At 42.6% G+C, this 20,511-nt stretch overlaps 1 protein-coding gene across 1 annotated transcript in view; it reads right to left on the bottom strand.

Moving 5' to 3' along the window:
* Window positions 1-19,673, bottom strand: part of IGF1R (insulin like growth factor 1 receptor) — a 260,419-nt gene extending 240,746 nt beyond the window's left edge. The window contains exon 1 of the mRNA XM_039490284.1: window positions 18,312-19,673. Within this exon, the coding sequence (XP_039346218.1) occupies window positions 18,312-18,405 (94 nt within the window). The 5' untranslated portion in view covers window positions 18,406-19,673. The remainder of the gene's footprint in view (window positions 1-18,311) is intronic.
* Between the last annotated feature and the right edge of the window lie 838 nt (window positions 19,674-20,511).

Raw genomic sequence — 20,511 nt, 5'->3', positions numbered from 1 at the left:
AATCACTAATTTGATACCCAAAATATAAAAGGAGTTCGTTTATCAGATGGCTACCAATAATCTGATATTTATTGCATCTATTTCAGTGTTTCCCAAACTGGGGCCGCCGCTTGTGTAGGGAAAGCCCCTGGTGGACCGGGCCAGTTTGTTTACCTGCCGCGTCCGCAGATGCAGCCAATCGCTGCTCCCACTGGCCGCGGTTCACTGCTCCGGGCCAATGGGAGCTGCTGGAAGATGTGCGGGCCGAGGGACGTACTGGCCGCCGCTTCCAGCGGCTCCCAAAGGCCTGGAGCGGCGAACTGCGGCCAGTGGGAGCTGCGATCGGCCGGACCTGCGGAAGGGGCAGGTAAACAAACTGGCCCGGTCCACCAGGGGCTTTCCCTACACAAGCGGCGTCCCAAGTTTGGGAAACACTGCTGTATTTGATACAAGCAGGGGTAAAAAGGGACACACTTTCTCACACTAATTTGCATTCTTCAAGCAGCCACATCAAAAACATTGAAAAAAAAAAAAAGAGTATAATTCACAGAGCCTCCTCTTCAACATATCCAAAGAGTTGTAAGAGAAACAGTTCAGAATGGATTTATATGCTAACCCAGTAAATCAAATTCCTGGCACCTGGTAATTCTCACACAAGCTGAAAAAGTACAATTCAAGACCATGGAAAGGAGTTTAGTTCACGCAATAATCCAAAACATCTTCTTAAGAATTCCCCTGAAAGCCCTTAAATGCCTAAACTTCCAAAATGTATTCCCCAAAGCCTCAAGCTAGAGCAACAGGAAATACAGCTTTTTTCTCTTCAATGGATGCTTTTAAATAAGGGGGGGGGGGAGTCAAGCAGCATTAGACCCATTACAAATCCTGAAAAAGCTGCAGATCCAGGAAGTGGGGGTTGGGGAAGGGGGGTTTGATCCTCAGATGGTCAGCTTGAAAATCCTGCCTATTTTATTCAGTGAACTGAAAGGGTCAGGAATTTCAAAAATGTTAGGTATTTTGCATTATTTTCTGAAACTTTACCAAAGGGGCAGGGGGATGCAAGGGGGAAGGCTGTAATTAACCTTTATGCTCCAGGGTATTTTCAGGAGGATATGCACTGTATTCCTTTCTAAACATGCAAGACAGCTTTTCATTCTTTTACATACTGATAGTGTCCATGGCCAATGATAAGCCATTGGAATTATTTTTGAGTGGCAGAAACAAGGGGCTGCAGATTTTCCATGGTTATACAAAAACATTTTAAAATATTCCATTCCTCTAACATTGTTTTTTCCTCCACCTGGAACAGCAAAACATAGCTAAGATAGTGTGCCTCAAAGAGCATCCTGCTGCTTATGAAAAACACTCATTACTCTAGAATTTGACAGTGCCTGTCACATACATTCTGTATGTACTACCTCACATACATTCTGCGCTGAGACAATGAAGGGTCCCCTCATACTAATGGAAAACTGGCTTTGTGGCAGTTTTTAAAGGATTTTTTAAAAGTAATTTACACATTTGGTTGGTTTAACAGAGTGTCATTCCATTTCAATGTAGCAATATCGGTCTCACAAGTGTCAAGATACCAACGTGAAGCTCTACATATCCGTGGTGGATTCTGTAAAGGAGCTTGGAGAATGTCAATAGCCAAACGACAGTACATCTCTTTCTTGATGCCTGCCGGATGCTCCTCCTTATGGTCGAGGAATGGCAACTAAATTCCAAACTCTCACCATCCCTAAGCAACTCATGTTTGGGGTATTTAGGCCTCTCTAGGAACTAGCGCCCTTTCCATGAAATTTCATCCTATTTCAACTATGCAACTGAGTATGTTCAGTTTGATGAATTTTTTTCTTGAGCAAAGGAGCTTTTCTGGACAGGAAGCTGGACATCTGGTACTTAAGAAACCTGGGAGTTTTTTTCCTGTCATGTCTACAAGTTTTGAAAGCCAAGCTCTCCTCAGGCAGTGAGATCAACCATCTCCTTCCCCCCTCATTTTCTGTAGTCCTAAAAATGACGGGTACGGAAGGGAATGCATACATTTTCCTCTTATAGCTACTTGGCTCTTTCCTCTGAAACAGCAGACTGCAATCTTCAAATTATCTGATGGCACAAAGGTGCACTGTTTGTGGTCAGAACTGGGCAGTTACAAGATTGAATGCAGATTCCACTCTGCCTGGCTGATCGCATGCCTGCCTCACAAAACTGCCGGGATATCGGTCTTCTCCCTTATGCCAGGGGTTCTCAATCTCTCTCTTTCTGAGCCCCACTCCCAACGTACTATAAAAACTCCAAGGCCCAGCAGGGGATGGGGGGCACCTCAGGACTCCTGGCTTCAACCACCAGGTGGGGGGCCTCAGGGCTTTAGCCCTGTGGGGTGCCAGTGCTCTGGGTGGGGGGCTCAGGGTTTCTGCCCTGTGGGAGCATCAAGACTCAGGGTTTGAGACCCGGCCGGGGGGTGGCGGTGCCAGGGCTTCAGCCCTGCGGCTCCATTCCCGATTTCAGCCCTGTGGAAGCACCCGGGCTTGGGACACCAAGCTTCAGCTCCACCAGAGCTCATGGCACCCAGCTTCAGCCCCATGGCGGGGGCGCCCAGGCTCTGGGCTTTAGCTCCGGGGCAGTGCTGGGTCTTGGGGCTCTCTGCAGTTCTGTTCCCACTTTCAGCCTCATGGGGGCGCTGGGGCTCAGGCGGTCCTGCTTCAGCCACAAGGCCCCACGGCCCCCTGAAACCAGCTTACAGCCACCAAGGGGGCCATGGACCCCTGGTTGAGAACCACTGCTTCATGCAACAACCCCCGGCTTGTGCCACATGCCCTCTGTTCAGACTAGTAGGCATTCTTTTTTCTAGCATCTCAGTGGTGCATGCAGAAGAAAAGGCTATTACGTAAAACAGATAGAACCGGAAGTGCTCATCAGAATTATACAGGGAACTGGTATTCCCACCTACAGTTGAGGGTGCCTAACACTTTCCATTGTTAGACCATGCTTTCGGTTGCTTTTAACTTTGCCAAATTTTAACTATCCAGGCTGAAGTTTTCCATGCCATGGCAGCAGAGACTCTACCCCCCATGTTGGCGCACAGGCACCAACTTTCCAAAGCACCAGGAGAGTGCTCGACCCCCTGGCTGTCCCAGGCCCTGCCCGCACTCCACCCTTTCCCCTCCAAGGCTCCACCCCTCTTCCCGTCCCGTTCCGTCCCCTCCCGCGAGCCCCTCACATCCTTGCTCCTCCCCCCCCAGCCTCCTGCACACCACGAAACAGCTGTTTGTGGCGGGCAAGAGGGAGGGAAGGGGAGGCATTGATTTGCTGGGCCCACCGGTAGGCACTACCGGGGGGGGGGGGCTCAACACCCACCATTTTTCCCCATAGGTGCTCCAGTCCTGGAGCACCCAGGCTGTGCGGAGAAGAAGAAAGAAGCTGACTGACTTGAATGCAGAGCCGGGTGAATAGCTGATTATTTCGTTAGCCGGCAGTTCCAAAAATTGAATAAAAAATTTGGTTCAAACCAAACTTAGAAATTCCAGTGAAGCTGACAAAAAATTTCTTCTTGGTCAAATGAAACACCTGTGTTTATTAAAATGAAAGCAAAGGAAAGGAGGTGCTAGAAACACAAAATCGCTGGATGACGACCACGAAGTGTTGTTGCCACCCTTACAGTGGTTAGGGCACTCCCCAGGTTCAATTCTCCCCTCCGCCACCTGATGTGGAGAAGGGATCTGAACTTGGGTCTCCCACATGGCAGTGGTGACACCCATTGCCTGGTGGTCAGGACAATCTGAGGCAAGTCCCTCATTCTCTCCTGTTGAATCTGTTCCTCTATGTCAGTGTTTCCCAAACTTGGGACACTGCTTGTGTAGGGAAAGCCCTTGGCCAGCCAGGCTGGTCCGTTTACCTGCCGCGTCCGCAGGTCCAGTCGATAGCGGCTCTCACTGGCCATGGTTCGCTGCTCCAGGCCAATGGGAGCTGCTGGAAGCGGCACAGGCCAAGGGACGGCCTGGCCACCACTTCCAGCAGCTCCCATTGGCCTGGAGCAGCGAACCGTGGCCATTGGGAGCCACGATCGGCTGGACCTGCGGATGGGGCAGATAAATAAACCGGCTCGGTCTGCCGGGGGCTTTCCCTACACAAGTGGCGTCCCAAGTTTGGGAAACACTGCTCTATGTATAAAGTACCCAAATACTCATTGGGCTACAAGGAGAATGCGTCGATAAGCCCAGCGGCTAGGGCACTCACCTGCCATTTGGAAGACACATTCCAATTCCTTCTCCACATCAGGCAGAGGGGGGAAACTGAATCCAAGTCTCCCACATCCCAGCTGAGTGCCCTAACTGCCGGACTAAAGATTACAAGACTGGCACCACCACCAACTTCTCTTCCAGCTGTTCTGTGAATGGTGCCTACATCCCAAAAAACCACACACAACAACTTTTGGCCAAAACCACTCAGCAAATTCTTGTCAAAATTGCAAACAGTTTTGGGCCAGGCAAAATTGAATTTTTGGGTGAATAAACTATTTGTCCAAAAAAGTCTCTCAGCACTACCTGAATGCCACACAGAACTCAATCCTATCCCTGCCTCTGCCACCGGGTTCCTGTGTGTTGCTGGGCAAGTCACTTGCACCAAACTTTTCACAAGTGGTCACTAACTGCACGTTACTCATTTTCTGGGTTCCCAACTTCAGACATGCAAAGGTCTTATTTGCAGAAGTTCTGAGCAGTCCCAGCTGCAACTTTCATTAAGGGGAACTGTGCTCTGAAAATATAAAATGCTTTGGGTGACCACACGTCCCGTTTTGGCCGGGACAGTCCCTTTTTTAAGCCCTGTCTCATCCATCCCGACTATCGTGGCAAAATTGAGCGTGTGTCTCATTTGCTCTTGCCAACTGATCTTCAGCTGGCAAGAGCCAGAGCAAACTGGACTAATGCCTAGTTTTGCCAAAACAGTGGCCTGCAACCTCTAGCAGGGTGCAGAGGAACATGCAGGGGGAAAAGCGAGAAGTAACACCAGCCTTGCACAGGAAGGAGGGCTCAAGAGAGTGGTTCAGGTCGGGCTGGCGGAAGGGGGCCTTGGCACAGCCCTGCATGGGCAGGGGGGGGTCTCGGGCCAGTTCCAAGCAGGTGGGGGGGGGGTCCTCAGGCTGGCCCCATGCAGTGTTCCATTTTCCCTTTGGGAAAATATGGGTCACCCTAAAATGCTATAAAAATTATAAGCACTCTGAAAAAGTCAGGCCCTAAGTGTCGCAAATTAGGCACCCAAATTAGCAGACACCTGATAATTTTAGCGTTAATCTGTTGGTCAGTTCCCCTTCTGCAAAATGGGGTGTTATAAAGAAACTCAAATGTTTGGGAACCACAGATCTAAGTGGTTCAAAAACATTTTTCCTGCATGACCCCGTTTTTGGATATATTGCTTCCAGCGACCCCGGGAAGCATTGAGGACATCATTTTGCTTTACAAAATGGCATCCTCCTCACAGCATGACCTTGCACATAAGGTGCATGCAAGGTCACGTTGTGCGGAGAATGCCATTTTGATGTCATCCTCTGCACACTCAGGACTGCTGCAATGCGACCCCACTTGGGGGTCACGACCCACAATTTGGGAACTGTTGACTTGGATACTACAATGACGAGTGTCATAGAAGCCTATGAGGACATTAATTCTGTATTCAAGATTTAGATGTTGTGCAGGCCTCAGGCCACCCAATGAATGAGCATAAAAAAAATATTTAATAGGTACAGATTCTGTGAGAACCATCATTCTTGCACAATAAATAAGACAGGGATCCTATTGGGGAAAAAAACAACATGTGGTGATGTAATTAAAGACTATCATAATACGTAAGCACAAGGAGACCACATTAAGGTTGCATGAGCAACCTTAATTCTAGCATTTCCTAACTTGTGTGCTTAACTTGGCAACTGTAACATTCTTTTAGTGTAGGGTTGGGTGGGTTTTTGTTTTCTGGTGTTTTGTTTTGTTTTGTTAAGAATTATATAGACTGCCTCCTTAGTCACTCAGTTAACAACCAAGACTCCTCGATACCAAGTCTCAGGTTTGCTAAGAACAAATTTTTGCACACATCTTGGAATGCCTGGTAATATCTTGCTTCACAGTGAAAAAAAAATTATTTTTTAAATCTGGAGGAAAAAGTCATCCAGCGATTTCAATACATTTTAAAAACATTCATGAAATTAAGTCACTTAACACCCCTATAAGATCAGGGATTATTCCTACAAATTGGGAGTTACAATGCAAAAAACATGCAAGAAAATACTTTTCTTCAGAACACCTGCATGCTGTCAGCTTCTGAAACATGAACATAAGAATGGCCTTAGTGGGTCAGCCCAAAGGTCCATCTAGCCAGGTATCCTGTCTTCCAACAGTGGCCAGTGCCAGGTGCCCCAGAGGGAATGAACAGAACGGGTAATCATCAAGTGATTCATCCCCTGTTGCTCATTCCCAGCTTCTGGTAAACAGAGGCTAGGGACATAATATTTGACCACCCTTTGTTTTATAGGATCCCTGTCTTATTTATTGTGCAAGAATGATGGTTCTCACAGAATCTGTACCTATTAAATATTTTTTTTATGCTCATTCATGACTACCAATATTGTTGCTCATAAAATTGTCCAGTCCCCTTTTTTTAAAATTCAGCTATAATATTTAACTTGAGACTTTTCTATGCCACTAGTGGACAGATAGAGGCTAATACACTGATGATGACAACATCTTGTATGGTTTTTTATTTGCTGCTCAAAAAAAAAATAAAGCCCACAATTTATAAAACTCTCAAAGGCCATGGCTACACTTGCAAATTTGCAGCGCCGCAGCAGGGTGTGAAAACACACCCTCTCCAGCGCTGCAAATTGCGGCGCTGCAAAGCGCCAGTGTGGTCAAAGCCCCAGCGCTGGGAGCACTGCTCCCAGCGCTGTACGTTATTCCCCACAGGGAGGTGGAGTACGGACAGCGCTGGGAGACCTCTCTCCCAGCGCTGGCGCTTTGACTACACGTAGTGCTTTGAAGTGCAAGTATAGCCATAGTAGTATTAAAACAGGACCAAATCCGCAGAGAGAAAACAAGTGTGAACGCAACTGTGCAGCATTGTAACATAACATCAGATTCAAACATTCCCAAGTGTCTGTCTCTCTCTCTCACGCACACTGCAATGTGCTGTGGACAATTTATGAATACCTCACACAACGTTGGCTTGCCCACTGAAATTAGTTATACGTGTTGTAGGGTTTGAGCTTTTTTTGTTAAAACATTGGAAACCTTTTTTGCCAGGTTAACCAATCCTGACTTTAGTCTACTTGGCATTTCTAAAGCATTGCCAATAATATATATAGCTCCATTCAGACCACTACAAAAACTGTTAATAGCTACAGACGGTTACACATGATCTTACCAGACTCCTCCTCAGAGGTAAGCATTTAGTCTGCAAAACGGACTGTCTGAAATGAAAGTGCATCTGTAACAGAGGAAGTCATCCAAAAACTACTGACCAACAATGTAGCGAAGATACATTTTCAGTCTTGATGCTTTCTGGTTTGTGATTTTTTCACATATTGTTCAGAGATGAAAGAATTGAGAACAGAAATTGCATCTGTTGCCATCACAATTTAACCACAGTCTATGTATTTATACAGCGGAACCTCCAAAATAACACTGCATCTGTTAAGATGACAGTATTTTTCCATAGGACCTCTGCTGTGTTGCAGAGCAAGTCTGACATTGTTGCTTTTGAAGTGCTGATTGTGATCCACCCCAAATTCCTTTATAATCTTCCTCAAATGTGTTGAATTGTAAAGCTGTTCTCTTAGTATGGCTTGGAAACAATACAATGTTAATACATCTGATTAGTGGGAAGTTGGCACTAAAGCTCTTCTACTGAGAATGCAACATGTTTATTTAAACAATGAGCCACCAGGAAACAAAAATTTGATTTCTTGATGCATACAAAATAAAAGCATATAAAACTAGAACTCTCCTGCACAGCTTTACATTAGACACGTTCACAGCTCATCTTCAACAGAAACACTGCAATTCTCCCATTTCTGTTACAGTTGCAGGATAGCTCACTAATGAACCACCTTTAAGAGGATATTTGTACACTTCTGCAGAACACTTGGACTTAAACTGTTAAGGTGGACACAACCTCAGGTTTTAACTGTGATTCTAGCAATTTAGTTTAGGCCTAAAACACAGGGGTAGGGTGGGGTGTTTTATAAGCTTCCTTTATAAGAATCAGTCTGAATAAGGAGGTTTATGCATTTATTAAAAACTTTCCTTGCTGCGGTGAAAATTCAAACAGCATTTTGCTAGCACATGAAAAACAGACAATGAAACTGGACAGAACCAAATGAGTTTTTTCAGCTAGTTTCTGTCCAAAACCTTAGGTCACTCCCAGATTCACAACCCAAGCTGGCTCAAAACCCTGCCCTTGTCCTCAAACAAACCTAGGCCAAGTCTCAGTTTTGCAACATTACAAAACCAGATGAATTTCTCCCAATTTTGGCCTTTCACTAGATAAGTTCATGCATCAATAACCTCCATCTGGGGTCTAGCACATGGCAGGACTACAGGAAAAGATGATCAACCCGTTAATAGAAAGTTCCCCTCTGCTGGGTCCTCCAGGGAATACCAAAAGTTAGGCTTTAAGCTCCAGCTACCTGTGATAGGATTGGCAGTCCTCCCAGTCTTTGGCATTTTCCTCTGTGCTGGCTTACAGGGCTTCCCTCTGTCCAACCTCAGTACCTCACAAAAGGAGGAGAAAGAAGAAAAAGTGTACAAACATCTTTTCTAACAGCAAATGACATCTGCCTCTGACACTGCTGGGAGGCCCCTTCCCTCAGTTTCTCCTGGGAGACTGGATATTGCAGGAAAGCAATAAAAAAAAAAACACACAACTATGTCAAAGAATTCTTAGCCACCAGAAAATTAGGGGGGAAAAGTTTTAACTACAAACTAATACAGAACCACAAGCTGCTTCCACCTGCTAAAAACTAGAAACAACTGGACAACAGCCAAAAACTCTCCTAGTCAGGAGAAGGGATATCACCAAAATTCTGGAAGACTCCCATCAGCTGGAAAGGAGAAGGACACTGATGTTATTAATCCCTAAATGCATGACCTTGCACTTTTCACTATTAAATTTCATCCTATTACTATTACTCCAGTTTATAAGGTCATCCAGATCTTCCTGTGTTTTTATTTTATGGGGAGTGTATCTATTGGGTTTCTGGGAAACGGGGCGGGCAAAGCCCACCCCATGCTAACGGATCCCCCCCCAGCCTAAGGGGAGGTTCCACAGAGCCTCAGAAACCCACTAATTGCGGGGGACAACTAATAAAAGAACAGGTACCTGACTGGATAGGCGTCCACTGAGGAATTTTCTGCTCCTAAACTGGATTTCTGGTAATAAAGCCAACAGGAGTCTTCTGCTAAAAGTCTACAAATCAAAAGTCTCTCTCTGCATCCTCTTAACGGCAGTGGCATTTTGGGAATGGATCTAATCCCAATGGAAATTTATGAAATTTAGGTACATTAGGCAATGATGTGTATTTAACTATGGGTCAACGTTTGGGGAAAGTATTCAGTGATCAAGAGAGAAAACAGAATATTCCACTGATTTCAAACAAGGTATTTCCAATCTGATTTCACTCAGCTGAGTGTTTCACTGTGTCCCACCGCTGCTCTCTGATCACAAACCATCCCTCTTTCAACAGCGTAATGGAGGTGATACTGGGATTCCTACCAGGCTCGTGTCCCCAGACCCTCTTTGGGGATGACAAGTTTCTTCCATGAGTAGGGATTCCCAACTGGAACCACCTGACCCCAGCACCATGTCCTTCTGGCATCTAGAAGACCGTCTCATTTCCATAACATCTCCTGGCTATTCTGTGGTTTGCCACACCACTTCGACCTCTTCCTCCCTATAAATAGCTTTCCCAAAGTGAAACGGGTTCGATTCTTGCCCGTTTATCACTGCCCATTGGTTTCTGAATAGCTAAAGTAAAACAGATTGGAACGGTGTTAAATTTCAACATATCCCTGATAAAGAAATAATGAGGCACCTGTCCCTACACGCCACAAAAACAGCACTGAATCAGATCATGTTTGGGAAAGTTGTTTTTGCAACCATAAGTGCCAGAAACAAGCCCTCAGCCCTATTTATTTTTAATCAAAAGTTTAAATTCTGTAGACACACATCACCTGTTCCTACTATCACTAACAAGGAGACTTCTTAAGCCCTATATCAGGGTCTATTCTGTTTCAGCAGAATCTAGTAGTTAACTGGGTGTAATGGTCTACACCAGGGGTCGGCAACCTTTCAGAAGCGGTGTGCCGAGTCTTCATTTATTCACACTAATTTAATGTTTTGCGTGCCAGTAATGTATTTTAAAGTTTTTAGAAGGTCTCTTTCTATAAGTCTATAATATATAACTAAATGATTGTTGTGCATAAAGTAAATAAGGCTTTTAAAATGTTTAAGAAGCTTCCTTTAAAATTAAATTAAAATGCAGAGCCCCCCGGACCGGTGGCCAGGACCTAGGCAGTGTGAGTGCCACTGAAAGCCAGCTCGCGTGCCGCCTTTGCACCCGTGCCATAGGTTGCCTACCCCTGGTCTACACCATACATATAGGAAACAGATGTTTTACCAACAAGATATCACATCACAAAACACAGCAACACAAACTAACAAGAAACACACAGAATTAAGGTAACAAAGTTACCTCTACAATATCTTAGCACAACACAGAGCTTCTGAGATATCCTGCTGCTCCTGCACATTTTTTTTATGTACAGCACGCCCCCCCACACACACTTAATTAACGTTTTCCAATATGATTTTTGTTTGACTAATTTTAATCATGGGGTGAGCCTGAGCCCATTACCCTGTCTGACACTTTGTGCGGTTTGCCCTTTACAAGTGTTGAAATAGAACAAATCTTGAATACAACAATGAAAACGTACTTTGTACTCTCTGCTAATTCAAACTTGCATGCTCACCAGTTATACCTGGTATATTACAATAGCATCTGAAACAAACAATACTTAGAAAAATGCATCATTTTTGCTCTAATTTATGGATGTTCTCTCTTACTATGAAGCCATTTGTTTTTAAATGGTTATATTTTTGTAATACAGTATCATGAAAAATTTAAAAAGAAATTTGTATAAACCTAGCTTATAAAGTTAACAGCAGGTATAATACATCAGATTTAAATAGATTGTGCTCTGATAAAGTTTAAATTCCAAGGGACAGAGGGATACTTGGACTATTTCAGATCATGCTCTGAACACTTCCAGCACCTGAACTTCAAAAATCCTCCCTTATTTCTGAAAAAAAAACTGTAGTATTTGCTTCAGCATGAAGAGAACAGAAGTTACACAAACCTCCATTTAATAACTAAATTATTCAAATAATAGAAGGTGTGGTTGGGGAAAAATCAGGAAGGTGACCACAACACCAATTAAAGGAAAACACACACCACAGTCACACATTTATCTCCAGAATTAGAAGAGCTCTTATGTGATGTATACGCTCCCACATTTTGACACACACATTTTTTCCTTCTTTCCAAAATAAAGTAGTCAAGTATCATAAGAATTTTTTTTTAAACCCTAACTAAAAGAGCGCTATGATCAGAGCGGATATTCACACTTCTAAGTAAACAGAGCTATCTTTATAGCATGTAATGGCACCAATAACAGGTTTGCAGATAACACTCTCCCTGACTGGTCACAGAGCTGTTTCAATAAAAAAAATTTCATTTTGCCAGCATCATGTGGGAGATGAACTCATCCAAAAACAAGTGTTTTTACAAACTAAACTATTATTACCAACATTAATTCCTGCAGTAGCAAAAAATAGACAAGACATAAAGACGACATCTTTAGTAGTAATTATTTCATTTGCAGTTATAGTACAGAAATATAGTAACAGCTTATGTTAATTATCTGATGGAAAAGAGCTTTTCCTTATTTTGTAGAAGACATGCACCTTAACTCAAAGAAGTCTGAACAATACAGTGTCTATATAAATGTGGTACTTAAAACACAAACTTGTCAGCAAAGAAAAATGTTAACCAGTTTATTCCTCTAATTAAAGAAATAAGTTATATTAAAATTTGTAGTAAAATTATACCATGTTCCTGCAAGAGAGTGTTCTTGTAGCACTTTCAAGGCTTATTTATCCCTGCATTCCTGTTCAAGTATGATCATACTGCATCAATCAGGGTTAAGGGGCATACTGGGCGGATGTGTGAAAAATTCATAGATATTAAACATGCTGGAAGTCATCAACAAAACTAGCCTGAGAGACAATGATGCATGCTGATGTACTTACTGTCGAGACAAAAAGAACGGCACTATCAGTTAAAAGGGTAGTTTGAGCTTTTTGAAAAATCAGAAGTTATTATTTAGATTAGATTAAAATCAAGGCTTTAATATCAGGGTTTCTTAACAGTTTTGCCAAAAGCAAACTGATATGTTCTCTTTTGTAAACATACCTATAAAATACAGATAATATATATTTTTGTGTCAATTTTTGCTTTCAGCATACTAACAAATTTTAGATAGCCTTGTATTTGTATTCTAAAAGTTGCTTGTACCTTGTATTTTAAGAAATTAATCATTGATGTAACTAACAGATCTAGAGGGATCACTTAGATTTAGTATTTGTGAAGGTTAATTAAACCATCTGTAAAAGACTGAACAAAATCTAAAACACACACCACCAGCACCAGCTTTTGGTAAGAGATTATCTCCCTAATAAATCAATAAGTTACCAAACTCTCCTTTCTAAACCTTTACAAAAAATTAGCAGCCCTGCCTTGAACAACTTTTTAACCTGTTTATAAATTTATCAGCTCCTCAAAAGTAATAGTCCATTTGCAGAGCGTATAAAATGTTCATATATATATTATACACCTACATTGTTATTCATTTCCCTGTCTTCAAAGTCTGCCCCAAATAGTTTTGGATATACAGAATACATAGTACTATGAAATCTGTTCCGATCTTGAACTCAGATAGCACCTGCTGCAACTTGGCTAAGAAAACAGTATCAAAGCAAGTTAGCTAAAAAACCACACATGCCTTCTTATCAACTACCATTTGTTGATTTCTGCTTTTGTGCAATAAAAGGTTTTGGAAACTTCCTTTTTTTAAATGGTTCATAGTTCATAAAAACCAATCCAACTAACCTACTGCACAGAAAAAAAGAAAGAAAAAAAAGGCTGTCTACATACCTTAGAGTAATAAGCAAATTATACATGTCAAACACATCAAAACAGCAAAACCATTTCTTCCCTTCAAAATCATCATTGCATTCAAAGTGTTCTTTGAAACAGGAATTGTAACAGAAAGTCTTTTTATCTATGAAACCTTAGAATAAATCCAATCTTTGTTAGAAAGACTGCTGCAATAAACTGAAGTCACACATACTTGCAAACAACTTTAACCATTGCTCAAAACACTTGAGATACAACTTACTACAATACAGCACAAGTCATTTTTTAAATTTAGGGATACAGAGTCATCACATTTTTCCAATACAAAATTGCATTTGCCACTACTGAAGTTTACATTAAGCCAGCTGCTATTAGGTAAGACCATAAAGTGTTTCCAAATATGAGACATGTATACTAAAATTAAAGTAGGAAATTTGTTAAGGTCATAAACCAACGTTTAAGGGATGGTTTCAAAGGTTTGCAGTGCTTCCTCAGTTTAGGTGACATCTTAATATTACAGGAGGAAGAGAAATTAATATCTTTAACATCTTATTGATTAATTCAACATTGTGTGACAAGGTACAGAGGGAATAGGTACAAACTAATTTCTATTTTTTGCTCAGTAAATTTATTACAGGCTTTTGGGGGAATATATTTTTATTGCTTTAAATCATTTTACTCAATTTAGTCTGTAAACTACCCTGATGCATACATCACACATGACCATCTAAACAGGTTAAAAGACAGTTGTGTTTCATGAAAGATCATGAAGTGATCAAAAAAAGTGTAAAAAATAGTTTGTTTTTACACAGTATTTGTGCCTCCTAAAATTTAAGACCAGGAGGGATGTTACTATGCAGTTTTTTCTGTTCACAAATTATATAAACTATCTCCAATATAACTCATCATTTTAATCCATTATCTATCTTCTCTCAACTCACCAAATGAAAACTTTCAATGACCACCAGTAAAATTGAAGTCTACTGAAGAAGCATGAAAAAGGGATCAAAAAAAGTTCTTAATTAATGCTAATGTAGTTTTAAAAGCACTATTACAACTTCAGTCCAATAATTTATATCCCTAAAAATATTGTATTGTATTTTAATCATTAAGTCATCAAAGATTCTATTAAGCAGAAGAGAAATGAGTATATTCTTAAATGTAAATTTACTAGAGCAAAAAAAAAACCAAACCACATTTGAAACCATTTAACTACACCCCAAGTAAAGAACATTGATCTAAACTAGCCATTTAACAGTGTAAAGAGACTTAAAACTAGCAGGTTTTTCTTCTCGTGAAAACTTTAAACGTATAGGCTTTAAGGAAAGAAATCTAGAGCGCAGACAATTAAAGGCAAAAAAAATTATTAAACTTGCATTTCAGAGTTATTCTAACATTAATTTTAACAAGGATGATTGAATGTTATTAGAATTCCATGTTCGACTTTCACTTGTTTATAGAATCCACTCTATTCCTCTATTAACAAAAAACTAATTTCTTCGGTTTCACTGAAGCTAAAACCAGTTCTCCTACTCCACTTCTAACAATATTTTTGTCATTAGTTATTTAGTCAAACTCTTTAGTTGGACTTTCTTTACTTTACAGGAAGAAAAACATTTTTCTCCCCCAAAATACAGATTCTACAATTAAACTGGCTACTATGCATCCTCATTCCATAACAGATCCTATGTTCTGTCCTTTTAACACATTCTGCTTCATATTAACACAATGACCACCATTTCCTAACCCTTTTAGCCAGTAATTCATTCAACCCTTTGTCCTGATTCTGATATTAAAATGATTTAACATGTGCCTTTACACTTCTTGTTGTGTTAGCATTGATTACCTCACTGTTTCTTCCGATGGACTCTAATCATAATTTATTGATAAGAGAGAAGGGATATTTAGAGGTTATTTCCAGTGTACCTGATTAACATTAATTCCTTTAATACTGAAACATTTCCTATTCAGTATCTAAATTGCCCAAAGAATTATGTAACTCATTCAACTCTCATCACCAAGCATATTAGGAGATATTGATGTTCATGCTACACACTTACACTGACTACACTCATAAAGGATTTTTTACTATGCATCTTGAAATATGGATCTAAACATGCCAGCATGTACTATTGTTAATAAACATCTGAAACAAAGTGTAGGCTGTATGTATGGGCTAATGCTCAAAGCCAAGATAAACAGATTCATTGACATAGCTATGGGTTCAAAGCAGCATTACACCAGGTACCATACTCATGGTATTTTTATTCTGGGTGTCTAATTTTTTAAGGCACCCCTTTCAGCCTTTTCCTTCCCTAAATACCTAAGGTCAGGAAACTTAAGCCAAATTTCAATATGCTCAATACTGGTGATTAAACTCAACGTCCTTTTCTTTTTTTTCTGTGTATGGGGTGCATCTTAAACCTGCCTCAAGGTTTAAAGGGTCTCACGCAACACCTAGCCATCTTATATACCACATGAACTACCACACCTGCATTCAAAGTCTATCTCAGGAATGGATTTCTTTGCTCTTTTGACAAAAACGCTGCTATACTGTGAACACCTTTTCTGTGCACGTTGCTAACTGGAACTTTTCCTTTTAAAGTACTTGCATTTTAAAGATTTTTTTGGTCATTAAATCTCATCTCTTACTGATTTATTAAGTATTAAAGTTTTTTTTTTCCTTCCTGTTGTACCTCCTGTGTACTCCTATTTAGGAAAGCCTTGTTTATTTGACCAGAAATGGAAGTGTCTTTTAGCTACAACGTTATATATGAAAAACAAATAAAAATAAGATCAATCCTCCTTCCTCGATTGTGGGGAGAGGAAAGAATACAAAGTGATGCAAAACATCTGTCTGGGGGTCATTTTTTCCCCTAGCAGTGAAGTTCTTTCAGTAATAACTTGTGAAAACAAAGGCTATTAAACTGCAAACTACAAAGTCAACGTAATTAGAGGCAGTATTCAGCGAAGAAAAGCTTCTCATCTTATTTTGTCATAACTGAAACGCCTCGATCGTCCTCAAAACTAAAGTATTTCATGTGAGATTTATTAACGGAGTCATTTTAGCTAGATGGCCCAAATATAAACATTTCAAAGGACTGAAAAATAAAATCTAATGTATTGCTGTTGCCTCTGTTAAGAGAATGTTTCTCCTCTCAACCATTCTTACTTGCAGATGTTCTGGACTTGGTAAAAATAATTCAAGAACATTGGGCCAGTGTATTCTTAATCTGATAGAATAAACGTTTAATTTTTTTACACTTATTAATCATCCGTTTATCTTGATTCTTCTAGCCACCGGCACACACTACCACCAATCAAATCCAGCAAAAGCTCTGGGGTTTTAGTTTTCAACCCTAAGGATTAATCTCCTCTCTGGAAAGCAATTCTAGCTAAAAGATTCCACTTATCCAAGAAAGAAAACTCTCCCAAGCCCTTGCTGGCCCAAGCATTACAATGTTAAAAGCCAAGTTGTGCCCTTACTTGCAAAGAGTTAATTGGCATTCACTGTCTAACGAAATACAATATTACTCAACATGCCTTGCAGATTCCATCTACCCTAGCTTTGCCCGAAACGTTTCTACAACTGGTTTAATTGCCGGTACATCCAAGAACTTATTTTCCAACTTAAACCGACTACTTAAAGAAGCGCCTGGGTGGTTTTGTGTTTTTAAGTGTCAGGAATTCTTTCCTCATATTTGAATGGATGAAATGCACTCTCTCCTCCGCACACCTTTTCACAACTAAAAATGGGTGACGTTAATTAATGGTTAGGGAGTTTTTAAAAAGTTAAACCATTCGGCTAGTGGGAACGGATCTAGCACTAAGGAAACCTGTCTGCACAAACAGTGAAAGACAAACAGAGGGAGATCGAGCACAATGTTAAAATGGTTGAAATAAAAAGGCCCATTTAACAACACCCCCAATTTCCCCCCCCCCCCGCCAAAAGCGGAGGCCAAAGTAACCGTAACGCTGGGGGCCAGCAATCCAAACTAACAAAACAGAAGAAAATTGATCATCCGCACCGATTAATATGCTGATCATTGCAATCTAGTCCATGTCAGCTCCCACCATCCCCACCCCCTTCTATTTTCCCCTGCAACCAAAGGGGGCGGGCAGAGAAAATAATCACAGGTTTGAAATGTACAAAAACAAAGTCGGGGCTTTTGCAACTCCCAAACAACACGGACAGACACTGAGATTCCGAAAAGATCAACAGCAGCAAGAATCCCCACACCAGACATCGTTGTGCACTGGAGACACAACCATTTTCAGAGCGTACACACACACACACAGAACCACGTTTTCCACAACGCAGAATTTAAACACACACAGAGAAGAAAACAACTCGTGCTCTTTTAAAAGAATCAACCGCAGAACTTCAGTTCTAGGTATAAAAACAGCTTATCATGTATTGATTTATTCATCTTTCAATCCCTAATCCTTCCAATCGTCAATACATTTGTCCGTCCCCGTCCCCCCCACGTTGTACAGATCTATATAAAATATTAGATCAGTGGTCTCTGTAGGCTGACATATAGTCCTTTTACATCTGTGCATCCCAAGAAGGGAATGCCACACTTTGCAAAAACACACACATAAAACACAGCCTGTTTATTCACAGAAATCCTTTCAATTAGAGGGTATTAAACCTTGATTTTAAAAAAAAGGCATCCAATGATTAAAGTCAATGTTCCCTTCCAAACACTGGAAGCAAGTATTCCTGGGCCTTTCGATGTTCATTGGGCACTTTACAGTCTTGGGAGATTAAAATCTGAATATTAGGGGAAAATCTGGAGAGGCTTTAAGAAATTAACACAGTGGGTGAAAAGATTAGGGGCTTGGAGAGAAGTAATGAGCACTATTACTCTTCAGACACGGGAAAGTGTCTGAACTCTGGTTAAATTAAGGCATACCAAAGCCATCCACTCCAAGCGAGGAGAGAGAAAAGAGCAGCCTGAACTCAAATGTGCTTAAGGAGCAGATTCAAGAACAGGAAAAAACACAAGCAGCCACTGAAACTCAAAAGCCACCGCAGTGCAAAACAAGCGCACCCCCCTCCACCATGTTAAATGAAACGCAAAATACTCACTTTCTCCATTTGTTGGCCACAGACAAAGTGTGGCAAAGAAGAGCAGAAACCCCCAGAATAAGGTCAGGGACCCTCCTCCAGCGCCAGACTTCATTCCTCTTTTTTTTAAATTACGGACAAAATCCCCCTTTCCCAAAAAAAAAGTCCAAATTTCCCCCCCTCCACTCACACAGAAAAACTATAAATTGGGAGGGTGGGGGGAGACCTAGGGAGGGATTGGAAAATAACCTCCTCCTCCCACACGCGCACACAAAAACCACCCCTTTGGGTTTGAAAATTAAAAGGTTTCTATTTCCCTAGCTGCTGTTCTTCCGGAGAAGCCACCCACAGACAACAATGAAAATGCTGGGTTGGGGCTCCCCTAGAAAGGGCGAAGCAACACTCCCCCTCAGCGCTGCCTGCAGTGATACAATGTGCACAGAAGTCGCAAACATGAAGCACATTGGGGCTGGCAGTCTGTATCTTCAGCCTCCATTTTCAAACACCACACAGGCGCAGCAAACACACGCAAAAAAAAAACTGGATGGGAAAGGGGGGGGATCCAAAGCAATCTTATGAGGGAGGAGGAAATACAGCTTCCCGAGACTGGAGATTATTCCCCTAAGCAGAGACCTGAGGCTGCTCCAAAGGGATTCCCCCCTTCAAGCTTCCCCCACAGTAAAAAAAAACAAACAAACAGTAAGTCCAGGTGGCTGAAGACCCTACAAATGCGGAATAAAAATGAATGAAAAGGCTTCCCCCTCTTCCTCGTCTCAGCGCTGCTGCCACCGGCTCCTTCCCCCAAAAAAAAAAAAAATCCAGGACACACACAAAGCGGCAGCAGGGAGAGCTGAGCAGCTCAGCACTTCTCCTCCTCCTCTTGCTGCTGCTCGCCTCCTCGCATCCCTGCTAGCGGCTGCTTTTCCATGGCACAAAAAATCCAAACACAACTGAATCTTGTGCCTGCGTGCGCGCTGCAAACCTTCCCCGCTTCTTGTCCAACCCACGCCAGGGGGAGTGTGCGGGGGTGGAGGGGAGGGTCGTAGTGGGAAGGGGGGGGGGTCCGGTTTGCTGAAGGTCAAAGCCCAGGAGCTTGTTGCAAAGGGGTCCGTAATTCCTCCAAGGGGGGAGGCTGGACGGGGAGGCCCTGCTGCTGCTCTGTATTTAAGTCTGTCGCTGTTCTTTGCAGGAGGGCTTGCACCGCGCTGCTGCTAGGTCTCCCCCTCTCGCCGTTCCTCCTCGCGCGCACGGTGCAGAGTTAATGCTGGTAAACAAGAGGCGGCCGCCGCCGCCGCCGCCGCTGCTGCACTGGCACTGGGGGCTCGCGCGCACGCACGCGCTCCCGGGCTCCTCGCGCTCAGCAGCGGAGGCCCGGAGCAGGCGCGAGGCAAAAAGAGGAGAGCGGGATCGCGGGCGCCGTCCGGAAGGGAGCCCAGGCGGCGGCGGAGGCAAAGCAGCGGCGCGCGGCCCCTGCAGCCCGTGTTGTCCGCGCGCTGCTGCTGCAGCCTTGCCCCAGTGCGCGGGTCTGCTGCGCGCTACCACCCCGGCCCCTCTAGGTCTGCCCGGTGCAAAATGCACGTAAGGCTGCAACTCCCCCATGCCTTGGTCTCCTGCATCCCAATGTCATGCCGGGAGGAATATCACTGGGCCTGACTTGCACTAAGCTCAGTGGGCCGGTGTTTTTGTTTTTGTTTTTCAGAGGCTGCCAGCTTGTGCGCTGGAATCTGATTTTTTTTTCTGGGCGGGGCGGAGGCGAGGTTGGAGGGAAGTCCTCATGGTTGCAAAGAAAACCTTCAAAACGTGAACAGAGTGTAAACCAATGCATTGATGTCTTTGTGTCGGCCAGGCCTTCCAGCAGCGCTGCAGGCTCGCTGCTGCATCCCAAAGCAATACCTAGCCCTCACTCGCAACATGCATACGTACAAGATTGTCTCGGGAGATCAGTTAGAATGAGAGAGATTTGTAAAAATATGTTAAAATTAAATGTCATATGTCTCACTGAAGCAAGTAGATTGCAAAAAAAATCTTTCATCAAAAGAAGGAAAATGCTTAAAAACTAGTCCTAAATTAAGGAATCCATGCCCCATTCGGGACAATCCTGTGGATTCTTCCTCCTCTACTCCCCTTTGCTTTGCTCGCCTGCCATACCACCTAAGTGCCTCTTATTGACCCACAAAATAATCCCAGCGTAAATGCAAAGACTACCCCCAGTTTCTGGATG

The sequence above is a fragment of the Mauremys reevesii genome, linkage group 10, assembly GCF_016161935.1.
Source record: "Mauremys reevesii isolate NIE-2019 linkage group 10, ASM1616193v1, whole genome shotgun sequence".
NCBI classification, from domain to species: Eukaryota; Metazoa; Chordata; order Testudines; family Geoemydidae; genus Mauremys; species Mauremys reevesii.
Note: the sequence above shows the minus strand (reverse complement) of the source record. Positions and strands in the feature narration are given on the sequence as shown.